General features: G+C 55.8%; 1 protein-coding gene across 2 annotated transcripts in view; it reads left to right on the plus strand.

Annotated features, from left to right (window-relative positions):
- AHRR (aryl hydrocarbon receptor repressor) overlaps positions 1–15,216 on the plus strand; it is a 92,596-nt gene extending 77,380 nt beyond the window's left edge. For both annotated transcript variants that reach the window (XM_019438255.2, XM_019438254.2), the window contains exons 7-11: positions 752–867; positions 6,109–6,308; positions 10,100–10,161; positions 10,340–10,478; positions 11,347–15,216. In XM_019438255.2, the coding sequence (XP_019293800.2) occupies positions 752–867; positions 6,109–6,308; positions 10,100–10,161; positions 10,340–10,478; positions 11,347–12,400 (1,571 nt within the window). In that variant the 3' untranslated portion in view covers positions 12,401–15,216. The remainder of the gene's footprint in view (positions 1–751; positions 868–6,108; positions 6,309–10,099; positions 10,162–10,339; positions 10,479–11,346) is intronic.
- Positions 15,217–15,439: the final 223 nt, after the last annotated feature.

Below are 15,439 nucleotides of genomic sequence, written 5' to 3' on the forward strand. Positions count from 1 at the left end.
GAGGCCAGGGGAAGGGGTGGCGTCCACGGGGGTCGCCGCTCTTCCACACCCTCCCCCAGAAGTTGTAAACGACTCAAGAAAAGCTTCCACCACAACCTCAGGCAACAGCAAGATTTACCCCACAAAGTTGAGCGAAAACAAAAAAACCCAGGTGCCAACACAGTATCATTTTATAAAGCTCAAAACACACGACAGCTGACCCACGACAGCTGACCCCCAGTCACCCCTGCAGTCGTACTGAAGGGATGTTTCTAGGGACAAAGGACAAGGAAGGCCAGCTCGGTCAGAGTGGCTGTGTCTGTGACGACCAGGGTGGGGAGACAGCGGGATGCCAGTGGTGCTCAGGGGAGCACCCGTGCACCTGTGTGTGCTTGCAAGGGGGTGGGGGGTAGGGCGGTGTGTGTAGAGGTGGGCATTTGTGTGGACGGGGTGGGCGTGTGGGGATGCGTGGCGGGCAGGTGTGTGTGTGAGTGTATGTGTGGCGAGATGTGTGAGCTGGGGTGTGGGTGTAGGAGGCAGGCTGTGTGTGTGTAAAGTGAGCTGTGTGTGAAGCAGGGTGTGTGCGCGCGCACACGGCAAGGTGGGCAGGCGTGTGTGTGTGTGTGTGTGCGCGTGTGTGTGCGCAGGGGGGAGCGCGTGTGCACACCGCAGTGCTGTCAGTCTGTGTTTACGGTCTCTCGGTCTCTCTCCTCCTCCCCGCACCCCCGCGCCCTCACCCCCACCCCTCACCCCCGCACCGGTGCCCGCGCAGAGGACGCGGTGCTGGGGCGGCTGCTCCGGGCGCAGGAGGCGGACTTCTCGGCCTTCCTGACGCGCTGCTTCGTGTGCCGCGTGCGCTGCCTGCTGGACAGCACCTCGGGCTTCCTGGTGAGTCGCGCCCCCTGGCGCCCCGCGGCGCACGTGCGGGGTGGAGGACGTGGAGGGGGCGGGCGGGCACGCGGGTCCGGGGGTGGGGGCGGCGGGGGGTGCATGCGGACCCTGGGGGAGGGGGGTGGCGAGCGGCGCACGAGGACCGGGGCGCGGCGGGGCGCACGCGGGCCCGGGGGCGGGGTGGGGGGGGGGCGGGACGGGCGGCCGGGAGGAAGCCTCCAGACTCCGCTCTGGGCTTTACTGGCTTGGTCGCGCCTTCCCCGAAACCCCCTTAGCAGCGTGTCGTCAGCACACCCCGCAACCTGGCGCGAGCCCCCACTTCGGCCCGGGCTTGCCGTTTTCACCTCTTCTCTTTCAAGCAGAGGCTTGGGGTGTCCGTCTCCGTTGCTCTTCGGGCTCCTCGGCCAAGGGCTGAGAGGGGGGCCGCGGACGTCCTCCTTGGGGCTGGCACAGCGGACCCTCGCCCACCCAGACCTGTGCCCACCCCGCACCCCCGCAGCTGTGCTCCACAGAGCGTCTCCCCCGCCCCCGCTGCTGCACCTCCCAGCCGGCTCTACGCAGCCTCCTGGGGTTCGCGCTCCCAGCAGTCCCATCGTCCCCACCCTCTGCAGCAGTTCAACACCATGACCTCTGACCCCAGGACCCCCTCCCCCTCCAGCTCCCCCCACTCCCGTGTCCTTCGGCCATCAGCGCCCTGGGCAGGGCCCTCGGATGTGTGCGGAGCTGCCCCCACCCGCATGACGGCGTGCCCTCCTCCCCAGCCTCCACCCTTGGACTGTGGGCCCCTCAGGGTTCTATCTCCCCACCTGGGCCGTGGTCCCCAGAAGAGATGCGCCTCCAGTGCTCCGCAGGGCTGGGCTGGGGGTTTCCAGAGGGGCTCAGCCTGTGTTGGAGGCAAGGCGAGCAGAGGACAGTGGGCGTTCCTCCGGATTGGGTTCCAAATGGCTCTGAAAAGGGGGAGCCCTAGAGAGGCACCCACAGACCAGCGGGAGCCCACACCGGCCGTCGGCGGTCAACAGCAGCTCTTGGGTGTCCTGCCTGCTGGCTTGTCCCACCTCGTGTGGGCTCCTCTCCCTTGTGTTCACACTGGCCGTGTGCACCACCGTGCAGACCGCAAGCCCCCGAGGTTCCTCGCTGCTTTCTGAGGGGCCCCCGGGAGGTGAACGCCCTAGCGGTTCTACATCTGAGCGGTCTGTGGGTGCCGGGCTGAGGAGCAGACTCCTGAGATCAGAGACCCACTGACTGCATAGCCCCACCACAGGCTGGGCTGGGCGGGGGAGACAGTATTTTCCATTAACCCTCTCCTCTTGGCTGGTCTTTATGCATTAACAATTTTTTTTTTTTTTAAATAAAAACATTGCTTGTACATGACACAGATTTAATCACTTCAGAAGAGCAGAGGAAATAAAAATGTCCCTCCCTTGTACACCCAGGCCCCTTCCCAGATGTCAGCACCCCAGTAATGTCCTTCCTGAAGCTCTTCTTGCCCAGCCTCCCCAACTTTCTGCTCCGCCCTGACCAGCGAGAGTGAGTTGAACTTGGGGTGGTCTTGGGGACTCTCCCCAAGACTCAGGACCCCCTCTGCCTTCACATGTGCTTCTCCGGGAGCCTCACCTGGCTGACCCCTCTCCAGATTGGAGGCCTCACCCAAGATGCTGCCCTCCCAGGGTCCCACATCACCCATTCTGGGAACCCAACCTGCCAGGTGGCTGTGCATTTACCCAGAGGGATGACAGCTGAGGGAATCACTCCATCCACGTGGCCACGTGTCATTTGTGGCAATATTTTGGCCTCAGTCATCCGCTACTGCGATGGCGGCTTCACGCTCCCTGGGCTTATTTTCCTGATCCAAGGGGATAGGGAAGAAGGTTGTTGGTGGGTGACAGTGGGAATGTTTCTGGAACCAGCTCTGAGGACCCAGGACAGGCCCAGCCCTACGGCAGATGCATCCCACACGACTGCACATTTCTGCAGGCCTTTTCACCCCACCGGGACCTTCACAAGAGAAGCAGCTTTTTATTTGCAACATGGTCCCAAGTCTGCTGCTACCAGGCGTACACATAATTGCTTATCTTTTATTTAGGTGATTGGTTAAGCATGAAGTCTTTTATTTTGATAATATTTTGTTCTATCTATTGGCTGATAAGGAATGTTCACTTTTTAAAATTGGATAACCAATTCCTAGTAAATTGGAAATTCTTATTTCCAGATGACATAAAACTGGAGGGATTTTACTAGACAATCATGCATAAATTAAAATATAGATTAAAAAAGAGGGCGCCTGGGTGGCTCAGTCAGTTAAGCCTTTGACTTCGGCTTAGGTCATGATGTCGTGGTTTATGGGTTAAAGCCCTGCATCAGGCTCTGTGCTGACAGCTCAGAGCCTGTAGCCTGCTTCAGATTCTGTGTCTCCCTCTGTCTCTGCCCATCCTCCTTCACGGTCTGTCTCTCTCTCCTTCAAAAATAAATAAACATCAAAAAAAATTTTTTTTAATAAAATAAAATATAGGTTAAAATGAAACTGTAAAACGATGCACTGAATAGAGGAAACAACCCAAAGACATTTATCTGAAAAAAGTTCCATTATATTAATTTGTGAAACTCATTTCTGCACACACTGGAAACGCCTCAGGCATTTACAAGGAATGCACTGAGAACAGGGGAGCGGGCATGACTTAGGGCTCTTCCCGGCACTCCCTTGTGACTCTCTGGAAGCCACTCTGTTTCCACTGGCTAAGGCTGCCCGTGAGAACCCAGTGTTACAACATCAGGAACTTGGAGGTCTAGTTGATATTTAGTTGGTAGCTTGAAATCAGCCATGATGGGAATATTTCTACCAAAGAAATTGGCAAACATAACAAATCAGGGCTTTTTTTTTTTCCCCCTCTGGTGAGCTGGATGTTGAACACAACTGCCTTGGATCCTCCACACCAAGCACATGACTAACAAGCAGTGGGTGCTTTGCAAATGTTTGTTCATTTAGTGAATCCATAGATGGATGGAAGATAGGAAGATGGGGGAATGGATGGTGAAAATGGATTGATGGAGGGATAGAGGGGTGGATGGATGGATGAATGGATGGTGGATGATGGATGGATGAATGGATGGTGGATGGATGGATGGATGGTGGATGGATGAATGGTGGATGATGGATGGATGGTGGATGATGGATGGATGGATGGATGGTAGATGGATGGGTGGTGGATGGATGGATGGATGGTAGATGGATGGATGGTGGATGGATGGATGGTGGATGGATGAATGGATGGCAGATGGATGGATGGTGGATGGTGGATGGATGGATGGATGGTGGATGGACAGATGGGTAAATGGATGGATGATGGATGGATGGATGGATGGATGGATGAATGGTGGATGGATGAATGGTGGATGATGGATGGATGGTGGATGGATGGATGGATGGATGGTGGATGGATGGTGGATGGATGGATGGATGGATGGATGTTGGATGGATGGATGTTGGATGGATGGATGGTGGATGGATGGATGGATGGCAGATGGATGGATGGTGGATGATGGATGGATGGTGGATGGATGGATGGATGGTAGATGGATGGATGTTGGATGGATGGATGGTGGATGGATGGATGGATGGCAGATGGATGGATGGTGGATGATGGATGGATGGATGGTGGATGGACGGATGGATAAATGGATGGTGGATGGATGGATGGATGAATGGTGGATGATGGATGGATGGATGGATGGTAGATGGATGAATGGTGGATGGATGGATGGATGGCAGATGGATGGATGGTAGATGGATGGATGGTGGATGGATGGATGATGGGTGGATGGATGATGGATGGATGGTGGATGATGGATGGACGGATAGATGGTGGATGGATGGATGGATGGTGGATGATGGATGGACGGATAGATGGTGGATGGATGAATGGATGGTGGATGGATGAATGGATGGTGGATGGATGGTGGATGGATGAATGGATGGCAGATGGATGGATGGTGGATGGATGGATGGTGGATGGATGGATGATGGATGGATGGATGGTGGATGGATGAATGGATGGTAGATGGATGGGTGGTGGATGGATGGATGGATGGTGGATGGTGGATGGATGAATGGATGGCAGATGGATGGATGGTAGATGGATGGATGGTGGATGATGGATGGACGGATAGATGGTGGATGGATGAATGGATGGTGGATGGATGAATGGATGGTGGATGGATGGTGGATGGATGAATGGATGGCAGATGGATGGATGGTGGATGGATGGATGATGGATGGATGGATGGTGGATGGATGAATGGATGGTAGATGGATGATGGATGGATGGATAGATGGATGGATGAGGGGGTGGATGAGGGGAGGGATGAGGAGAGGGTGGAAGGACAGGGGAGAAAAGGACACATTGTGGGGTTGTTTTAATGTGTATTTACTTTGAAAGAGAGAGAGAATGATCAGGGGAGGGACAGAGGTAGAAGGAAAGAGAGAGAGAATCCCAAACAGGCTCCACACTCTACACAGAGCCTGACCCAGGGCTCGATCTCACAAACTGAGATCATGACCTGAGCCTAAATCAACAGTTGGACACTCTGCCAATGGACTGAGCCACCCACGTGCCCTGTGGGGTCATTCCATCAGGAATGCCCTGAAGTCACTTAGTAATTTAGATTAGCTTTTCCACTGTAAAAGGATCTTTTCTTTTCTTTTATCACAAACTCTGAAATTACTTGTTGGCTGTTTAACTCACGTTATATACTCTGGATAAAATGAACTTGTCCCCAAGCTTTATCATCATGAGTGAAGGAATGACAATTCTGAAATGGAGAGTCAAATCTGGAACAGCCCTCAGAGACTACCTCCTCCAGCAAATCCTGCCAGGGGTGGCTGACGGCTCTGCGATGGGCCAGTGACATCTCACGCTGATGCACACGAGTGCCCAGAGTGTGAGGCTCAGCTCCCACACCCACACCCCCACATACACATAAATGTGCACACGAGAACATGCTTTTCAGTTAAAGGAGATTATGGAGACTCCAGAGAAACTGTGACTTGTCCTGGAGGCCTGGGGATAGTCCACATCCCCAGGAGGCCAAGTGTGGAAGAACTGTTGGTTTGTGTCTCATAAGTGGCTCAGGATAAGATTTTTCTCCACATTTCTATTCCTGAGAATGTAAGTTCTGCATTCTCTGATGGTGTTGCTAATGTGCTCTGTGACCACACCTCCGTTTCTGTCTTTAACACACCAGACAATGCAGTTTCAAGGAAAACTAAAATTCCTGTTTGGACAGAAGAGGAAGACTCCATCAGGGACAGTCCTGCCCCCTCGGCTGTCACTGTTCTGCATCGTGGTGCCCGTCCTCCTTCCTTCCATGGCGGAGATGAAAATGAAGAGTGCGTTTCTGAGAGTGAAGCACAGGGTGGACGTCTCAGGCTCAGTGGACACAAAGTGAGTGAAAGTCCCTTAGAACACAGCCACGCTCACTGCTGCTGGCGGTCAAAACAAGAGCCTTGGCACTTAGAATCTTCTATTCTTTCTTCATTTCCAGCGAGCAGTAACTTGAGAAGTTTGGTGCTTTTAAAGCTAGTGCGTTATGTAGGAAAGAACGTGCAGAGGAAGTACTTTCACACTAATGTTTGCGAGTGGTGGTACCACAAAGCGCCTGCACCACTGTGTCCCCAGCCCCCCAGTTACAGCCTCGAAGCAGGTGCCCTGAGCGCTGGTCATCATGGGGTGGGAGGTGGGGGGCCGCAGCCTTCTTTCCTCTGTGCGGTCCCTCCGTCCACGCACAGGGCTTAGTGTGGGGACCGATGCAGGAGGCACCAGTGCCCAGGCAGTGGGGACACGGCTGCCGCTTCTGCCCAGCCAAGTTTTCTCGGCTTTTCAGTGCTAGAAAACACTCCACATCGAGTTTTCTAGGCGATTCACACCTAAACTTTGTGGAACAGACTAGGCCTGTGTTTTGTGGGTCAGCGTCCTGAGAGTGATTCAAAATGTGCATCTGTGAATTGTGTTTTCCACACAGTATGAGTAAGACCAAGGGAGGGGGGTGGGGAGGCAGGGTGTCTGAGATCTGACTGTACCTGCTACAGATGCAATATGTCAGACCTCTGAGTCCCCAACCCACTTCTTTATCCCTCAGTGGCTGTCCCTAGAGTGGGGCTCAGCCAAGCCAGCAGCTCCCCGCTGCAGGGCTGCAGCGACTAAGACCCACCAGGGCTTAGACCCAATCGCTTGGAGGAGGGCTGGGCTCTCAGGTTGAGTTACATCAAAGTAGTATAGCTTTCCAGCTGCAAAGACCCCTCTGCCAGGGCCACAGGGCACTCACCCCAGGAGGGAGGCTTTCTCAGCACCCTCCTCGCCAGCATGCTGTCACTGTGTGTTTTGCATCCTGCCTGTGACGCTGTACGTACTGGCCAGACCTCATCTCCTCCTCCAGGAACCCCTGTCCCCCCTCCTGTCTCCCACCAACAGGGAAAGCCTCAGCCTCACTCAGATCCTGCCCCTTAACTCCATTGGGCCCTTTTAGGAGGTAGGTGCACAGCCTACGTCTTCTCCCCTCCCTTGCCCAAGAGTGTCTGGCTTCCTAGGTCCTGGTGCCTCCCCAGGGAAGGTATTGGTCCCTTAAACCACTGCCTGATGGGGATGGGCCTGAGTGCAGAAGGGGACTGGTCCAAACCCCTCAGCTCTCAGGTCTGTGATGGCAGATGAGGTTTAGTTCTGTGACAGCAGCATCTGACACGTTTGCTTGCCTCCCTCCGTGGGTCACTTTTGGTGCGGTGTGTGTGCCTCTGTCCTGGAAGCCACATCACCGGTGGGAACACTGCCTCCACCAGGATCCCTTTCTTAGCCCTGAGTCCTGTGGTCCTACTTACACGTCTGCTGACGTCCGGATGAAGAGTCTTTGGCCAAGCATCTCCCCCACAACCGGGTTCCCTCCAGAAGAGTCCCAGGGCTCTGTGGCCCGTCTAGGGGATTCCTGCTTGCCTGCCCACGCAGCGCCAGGATGGCAGGTAGTGCCCAGGGGTCTTCTCTTTGTGACTCTTCCTCTTGTGGGTGTGAGGGTCCGTCCCTCTTCAGTGTCCACAAATAACCTTTGACTAATTCCAGTTGACCTTTAGATGGTGAGAAAATCTGACAGCAGCTGCAGTGGAAGGAGGGCCCCCATTCCGGGGAGGGGGCTCAGAAGGCTCTCCCTTCTGCCCGTGTGGCATGGTCTGCCTTGGTCTGCAGGTCACGAGCCCCCACCTCCCTGCTGCTGGTCTCGGGTGCAGGGCCAGGGGGTGGCTTCCAGGAACAGAGCCACCCTGAGCAATGGCCATGCCAGCATGCTGAGACGGCAGTTACGGAACGTTTAAAAATAAACATATATGCCCTCTGAAAGATGCACCGTGTCCTAAACATGCCCTACCCAAGGGAGAAGACTAAAAGCAGGCGAGGGAGGAAGCAAGCTGACTCTCCAAGGTGCCAAACCCCAGAGGGTGCCGCCTGAGACGACCTGGGCCCACAAGCAGAGGCCACCAGTCTCCACACCTGCTTTCTCCCTGTCCCTCCCCTCCCCCGCCAGCCCCTCACTCTGAAATACTCGCACCTTCATTTACCATCCCAGAGCTTTCTGTTTTTAACCTTTTTTTTGTTTTTTGTGGGTTTTTTTGGCTTGTCATAATTGAAACCCATACTGAGCTTCCTCTTTCCCATTTTTCCAGCCCTGAAACCAAGTAGAGGGAAACCTTATCTTACCCTCCCTTGGCTTTTCGCTCCTGGGGGCATGTAAGGAGGACTCCTACTGCTCCCTGGCGCCCGAGCCGGAAAGTGCAGGCTGATGCCAGGGCCCCGAGCACCTGCGGCGGGGGAGGGGGGCTGGGGCGCTGTGGCTCACAAGTCACCCAGCGCTCCCGCAGCTGGCATCAATTCACGAACTCACTAAAGTATTTGTCCTCCAAAGTCCTATTCAAGGGATTTAGCAGTCATTTGTGAACATGCAGTGTGCCAAAGAATTTGTCACCAGAAGCTCTTATTTGCAGATGAGGATGACAATGTAGTCCCCGTCTCTGCTCCCCGGTCTCTGCTCCCCCATCTCTGCTCCCCAGTCTCTGCTCCCCTGTCCCTGGTTCCCCACCCCCCATCTCTGCTCCCCTGTCTCTGGTTCCCCCCACCCGTCTCTGGTTCCCTCATCTCTGCTCCCGTCTCTGGTTCCCACCCCCCGTCTCTGCTCCCCTGTCTGTGGTTCCCCCTGTCTCTGGTTCCCTCATCTCTGCTCCCCTGTCTCTTGTTTCCCCGTCTCTGCTCCCCTGTCTCTGCTCCCCAGTCTCTGCCCCCCTTTGTTTCCGCTGTCTCTGCTCCCTCATCTCTGCTCCCCCGTCTCTGCTCCCCTGTCTCTGGTTCCCTCATCTCTGCTCCCCTGTCTCTGCTCCCCTGTCTCTGGTTCCCCAGTCTCTGCTCCCCTGTCTCTGCTCCCTCATCTCTGCTCCTCTGTCTCTGTTTCCCCTGTCTCTGCTCCCTCATCTCTGCTCCCCCATCTCTGCTCCCCCCTCTGTGCTCCCCGGACTCTGCTCCCCCATTTCTGGTTCCCTCATCTCTGCTGCCCTGTCTCTGCTCCCCCATTTCTGGTTCCTCATCTCTGCTCCCCCATCTCTGCTCCCCTGTCTCTGGTCCTTAGGGACCAGATAGGATAGGGATCTGTGGTTCTGAGGCCCATTGGCCTGGACTTGAGTCCAAGGCTGACATCTGCTAGAGAGGTGGCCTAAAGGAAGCCACTTTACACTTCTGAGGCTTGTTTTGTTCTTTGGAAAATAATGAAATAGTGTCTATGAGGCTGAGTTTGCTTAGAATCTAAGACGAGGAGCTCTGTGATTTGTGTGAGTGAGCGTGTGCTCACTGCCCTAGGAAAGACGGTTCCATAGTCACTGAGCGTGCGTGGTGAGTTAAGGGAACACAATTAGTGGAAATCACAAAAATTGACTGTATTTTCATTCTGGTCCTGTGGAGAAAAACAAAAGCACATTTTATGTGTAAGTCTATTTTCTGAAGCAATTTCTTTAGCCCTTTATTGGCTTGATGAGTGATGTGAATTGGAATCTTTAGCCACGGAGAGACTTCACAGTCTAGAAAGAACCGGAAAGTGTGAGTTATGATTGTGCCCCCTCCCAGGCATGACAGCAACACCGGGCATGGTGTTAGTTCCTTCCGGCAGCAAAAACGCCATCTCCATGCATTTTGCTATTATCTGTTCTTCGCAGAGCAAAAGCCGCCTCGAGTCTGTGTGAGCCAGCATCGCATGGAAAACCCCACTGCCTAGCAGGTACTTTTACAAATGCACCGCGTCACTGTTTTAAACGGGTGAAATGTGTCTGTGTCCCTCAGGGGCTCTCGCTGCCTCCTGATGCTGGGGTGCATTCCCGGGAGACGCCCCGGAGGGTGTGGGTGTCTGTGCTGAGCCACTCATGGTGACTGCTGTTCCCCCATCTAAACCCTGACAGGGAGGAGCATTGGAGAAAACATTTCAGTGCTCAAGGCACAAGCGGATGCAGGCTGCTGGGCCCGGGTTCCAGCCAGAGCCCCATGTCCCTGCCTCAGGAGCAGCCCAGACCTCGTTTCTGACCCCGAGGGGGCCGCAGGGTAAGTGGTGCTGTGGCCCAGCTGTGCGTTAAGGGAGCAAAGAGCTGCCGTCTGCTGGTCTGGTGGCTTTGTTCATGACAGGTGAGCCTCACCGTGAGGGAGTGCGGCGCACAGGGGCACACCTGGGAGCTGTCCTCACATGTCTGAGGTGTGGCAGGGGACAGCAGGTGCTTCAGCCGGGGCTGTCACGACCTGTGCACTCACCCTCAACCTGAAGCCGGGACCGTGGATGACCACCCTGTCCTCTGCCCTCACCTTCACTCAGAAACCCTCTTCACTCCCTCCTCCCATGGGCCCCCGCCCCAGCCCCCACCCCGACCAGGGGTCTCCTCTTGGAGGACTGGCCTGGCTGTGTGGCTGCAGGGCTCCACCTGCTCCTCTGGGGCACCGTCTCCCCTGTCACAGCAGGTGCCAACCCTGACACCGCAAGGCGTGGTGAGGTGGAGGCCTGAGTGCCAGCAGCAGGGTCTGGCTCACAGAAGCCACTGGAGAGAGGGCATCTGTCTGCCTTACAGTTCGACGGGGCCCTCTGCGTCTGGGCTGGGTGTGTCTGACCCTTGACACATGGCGTATGCCTCATCGAGGTGCCTCCCTAGGGCGGGGTGAGTGGCACACGCCCTCCCTGCTCCTGCCCAGCACCCCAGGTCATCCAAGAGGCCAGGGGAGGCTCATTACGGGAGGATGCCGGTGGCAGGCTCATAGGGCTGCTGGGTGGGCCGAAAGCAGGGGTGTGGCTGGGCCCCAGCACACTGCAGCCCTCGCAGGTTCAGCCAGTATCATGCCAATTCAGTGCCTTCCCTTGGAGACCCCACCCAAGTCGGTGCGATGATCCTCATTCCTGCTCTGATGGGTCCTCTCCTCTCTGCAGGGACAGGGGAGGAGAGGAGCACGGGGGGGTGCCTGGCAGCACTCCCGGAGCCAGGGGGCGGAGGGAAAGACCTGCGTATAGTTGCTGCTTTGAGGCGCCTGGACCCGTGAGGCACCTGAACTGGATGACAGGGAAACATGGTCCAGATGGTGGCACCAACGTGAAGCTGGGACCCAGTAAGAGTGACCCGTTCTCCACACACACCGTGTCCCGTGGCTCCTGTGTGTCCTGCCCCGGTGTTCAGGGCACTGTCCATAGCAGTGGGGTTACTGCTTTCCGGAATTCACCCGGCTGTCACCCAGGAAGCCACTCTCCCAGTGCCTATGCCAGCCGCACGAGCAGAGCCTTGCAGGACGGCTGCAAGGGGCCCCCTCTACCCAGCTGCCCCTTCCCCCAGGGGAGCCTGGACAATGGGCTCCCTCCGCCCAGAGGGCAGCGTCTCGCAGCGGGGGGCTATTCCACTGAGGACACCAAGTTTCGAGGGGGGCCGGTGCCCGCGGGAGCCCCATGCAACCCCATGTTGTCACTTGATGTGCCCGTCAAGCTGGAGAACGACTCTGGGTCTGAGGACGCAGCAGACGGCTACCTCGTGTCCCCAGGCCAGGTGTGGCTGGGAGCCAGTGGTGTGGCCAAGAGACAGCTGGTCACTTTCCCTACCAGGATACACCTGAAGACAGAGTCAGACTCCAGACCCCACCTCTATGCTCCACACCTGGGGCACAGCATGCTGGGGGCTCACCTGAGCGGCAGGGCTCCACTCAGACCCGGCAAGGAGCCGGCGCCCTTACGCCCCGCACACTGTGCCTGCCTGCAGCATGTGCATGGCCTTCCCGAGCCAGATCCTCCCCGCCACCTCTGTGCACACGGTCACCAGCCCCCTACACTGAGCTGTGACTGCAGAGCTCCCGGCACCACACCCGTTGTCAAGCGCGAGCCCCTGGACTCACCCCCGTGGGCAAGCCACAGCCAGGGTGGGGTGCCCGGCATGTTCCCCAGAAGTGCCTTGCCAACACTGATGCCCCCCAAAGCCCCCGAATGTGCTTTCCTGCCGTAGGGCGGGTGTTTCTAAAAGCTAGCCTCTTCCGCACGCCCAGACTTACCCCTCAGCTGCGATGGCAGGTGGGGGGTCAGAGCCGTTCTGCAAAGCTGCATGAGTCCAGGCCTCCTTAGGTGTGGGCAGCGTGTGCAATAGCATATTGTGTACTTTGTAAAATGTCACGCAAGTCCTTCAATGCCACGTGGTGTTAAGTCTGTTCACAATTTTCCAGAAAGTGGCCAGAGTGAGACATGTCAGCCTGGCAGGGCACACCCCTCTCTCCAGGACGCAGTGGGCATCTGGCCAGTCATGCGGTGTGGTCTCCCGGGATCCCCATGCTCACCTCCCAGCTCCGCCTGCGCCGTGGAGGCGGGTCGACGGCTCCACGGAGTGGACTGAAGAGAGCAGCCACACCCTGGGTACAAATTAGGGATATAATCTTTTGAGCCACAGGTGACCATGCCCCCATTCACGGAAGGAATCTGGAAGGTTCCAGGCAAAAGAGCCTGTCTGCACCAGGTCCTGCCCTCACTACTACACGCAGCACGTGCTCCTCGACCTCACCGTGGAGGTTGAGGCCACACCCAGAGTGGAAATTGACAGAATGATATCCTGTTCCTTCTGGAAGTCTCTGGGATTTTTAATGGGCCTCTGAAGATGGTTTATGCTAATCTGTCTCCAGTACATTGTGTAATTTCGAGTTTACAGACTCTGGGTTTGGAAGCAGAGAGAAGGACGAAACGTAGAGAAAAGAGGTAAAAAAAAAAAGTCAAGTTGTCCATGGAGGCTGTGTTGCTGGCTGTATACAGGTTTTCAAATGGGGATTCCAACCACCACCTCAGGAAGAATCATTAGAGACAAGACAGAAATTGTTTTCTAGAACTGTACACCCACACATCCCAACTGTAGGATCCCCAGACACAACGTTGTGAATCAGAAAGTGGAGTCCCAGTCACCCCACGGTCACCACCAGAGATGGGCCCCCTCCGCGCCCCGCCGGTGCCATCAGCGAGGGGTGTGCCATCAGGGTATGAAGGTCTCCACTGAGCCCGCTTGTACCGTGGTGGACGCACACCTGCTCCTCAGGGACAAGGGCATCTGTTCCTAAAGTCACCCCCATCTGGGAGTCTCAGGAGGTGGCGGGAGCCTCCAGGCAGGGACTTGCTGCTCCGCCAACGGTACATTCTACCCTTCAGTGTGGGGCCTTCTTCTCCATCACCTAGGGCTTTGGGGTATCAATGTTCAGCTGGGTTAATGCTGAAGCCTTGTTAGAATTCGGGGTTTAGCTGGCAGGACCCTTAGACACACCCTAGGGTACCGGTGCGCCTGTTGCCAGCTTTGTGGAGGGTCCCCCATGCGGGATGCTGGGAGCTGAGGGCTTCTTCCTGGGGCTGACACGGGAGGTCACCCACTGGAGCCCAGGGTGTGGAGTGGTCAATGCGTGGCCCTCTGGGACACACAAGGCCAGCCCAGCAGCCTCTCCTCACCCACTGAGGCCTTGCAAAGGGTGACACTGGTGCTGTGCTGTCTTCACTTCTACTGCCAGAGTCTCCCCTGACCATTACGATGGTGGCACAACCACCCAGGGACACCTGGGGACCTCTGGCTGGCCCCAGGCCCTCCTCACCCGGTTCTGCTGCAGGGCACAAACGCCTGTGCTCTCTGGGCATCTGGAGACTTACTCCCTGAGACCTGGGGTGGGTTTGCAGAATCTTCTTCCTTCTTTCCTAGTCAAACCCAGAGCCCAGGTCCTGGCCCTCTGTGAGATGTGACTGTGCACCTGTCTGGGGTCCCCATCTGTGAGGTCACTGACCCTCTCACTTCATCAATGGAGAGGCCACACCCCAGGCCCAGGCTGGCTGCCTGGGGCCATGTCCTGCGATGCACTAAGGCTCCCCCATGTCAGGATGCAGTAGACACACATCTAGCAGGTACCTCAGAAAACACAGGACTGAAAAGATGGAGTTCAGAGACATCATGGCATGCTTGCACATTGTAGCCAGGCCCCAGCATAACCAAAGAGGAGCGGCAGGTGAGAGCCTCAGGCGAGACGCCGCCCTGAAGCAAGTCACGCCTGTCCCCGAGGGCCGTGGCACCCACGCCACCCCCTCCCCACAAGCGGTCAGTTCGCAGGTGGACAGGTCCCGCTTTGTTGACAGAGCCTGGCCCCTGGAAGTTAGCTCTGCAGGTCTTGTGTTCTGGAGATGCCCATCCTACACCCGGGGCCTTGAACTCAACGGGCCCAGGTCCCCTCCTGAGATGCCCCTCATACACCCGGGGCCCTTGAACGCTCTGGGCCCAGGTCCCCTCCTCTCCTGGGTCAACACCAGCAGAACGACCCTGAGTCAGCACTTTCGTTATTTCACAGCCACACCCTTCCTGAAACATCATGTGGGAAGATGATGGCATGTAGGAGGTGCAGATGTGCTCACTTCCTCTTTAAACGTCATTACCAGTACCAATTACAGGGTTAGGGTTTTCTGTGTCTTGTAGCTTTTGCTTATGTAGCTGAAAACATACGAAAATCAAATGTAACATGAGAATGGATGGACAGGAGGAGATGAACACAAATTGTATATTTTTATAGTTTCTACTGGAGGAGAAAAGTTTTTAATATCTAGACTGACTTGCTGAATTTTTTAAAATGGAAATATTATAATGTAACTTTTTATACGGTTTTCTCAGTGCCTTTAGAAACAGCTTTCAAATATATTCCTGATAGTAGGGTTTGTATTCAATATGCAATATTGATATAAAATAAATCACGTTAGTTCATGTTTACCACGAACAGAAATGTCTACTTGATTTTCCAGATGAAGTAACTATTTCCTTCAGTGTGTTGATTCATTTCATTCTAAGGCAGTCCTTTACCACTGGATAGAAGGTAAAAATAAAATGCTGGGGCCCAAAGATGCAGGCAGGAGGCTGAGCGCTTGGCCCCGCGTGCTGTGGCCTCAGCAGAGCTCCCTCCCTCCACCCACCAGCCCCCTCTTACCCATCGTTGAGGGGTGGGGGACCCTCCCAGGTGCCTTTAGGGTCCCCCAGACTTGACCTGTC

This window comes from Panthera pardus, unplaced genomic scaffold (assembly GCF_024362965.1).
Source record: "Panthera pardus isolate Hobbes unplaced genomic scaffold, ASM2436296v1 HiC_scaffold_2, whole genome shotgun sequence".
Taxonomy (NCBI): Eukaryota; Metazoa; Chordata; class Mammalia; order Carnivora; family Felidae; genus Panthera; species Panthera pardus.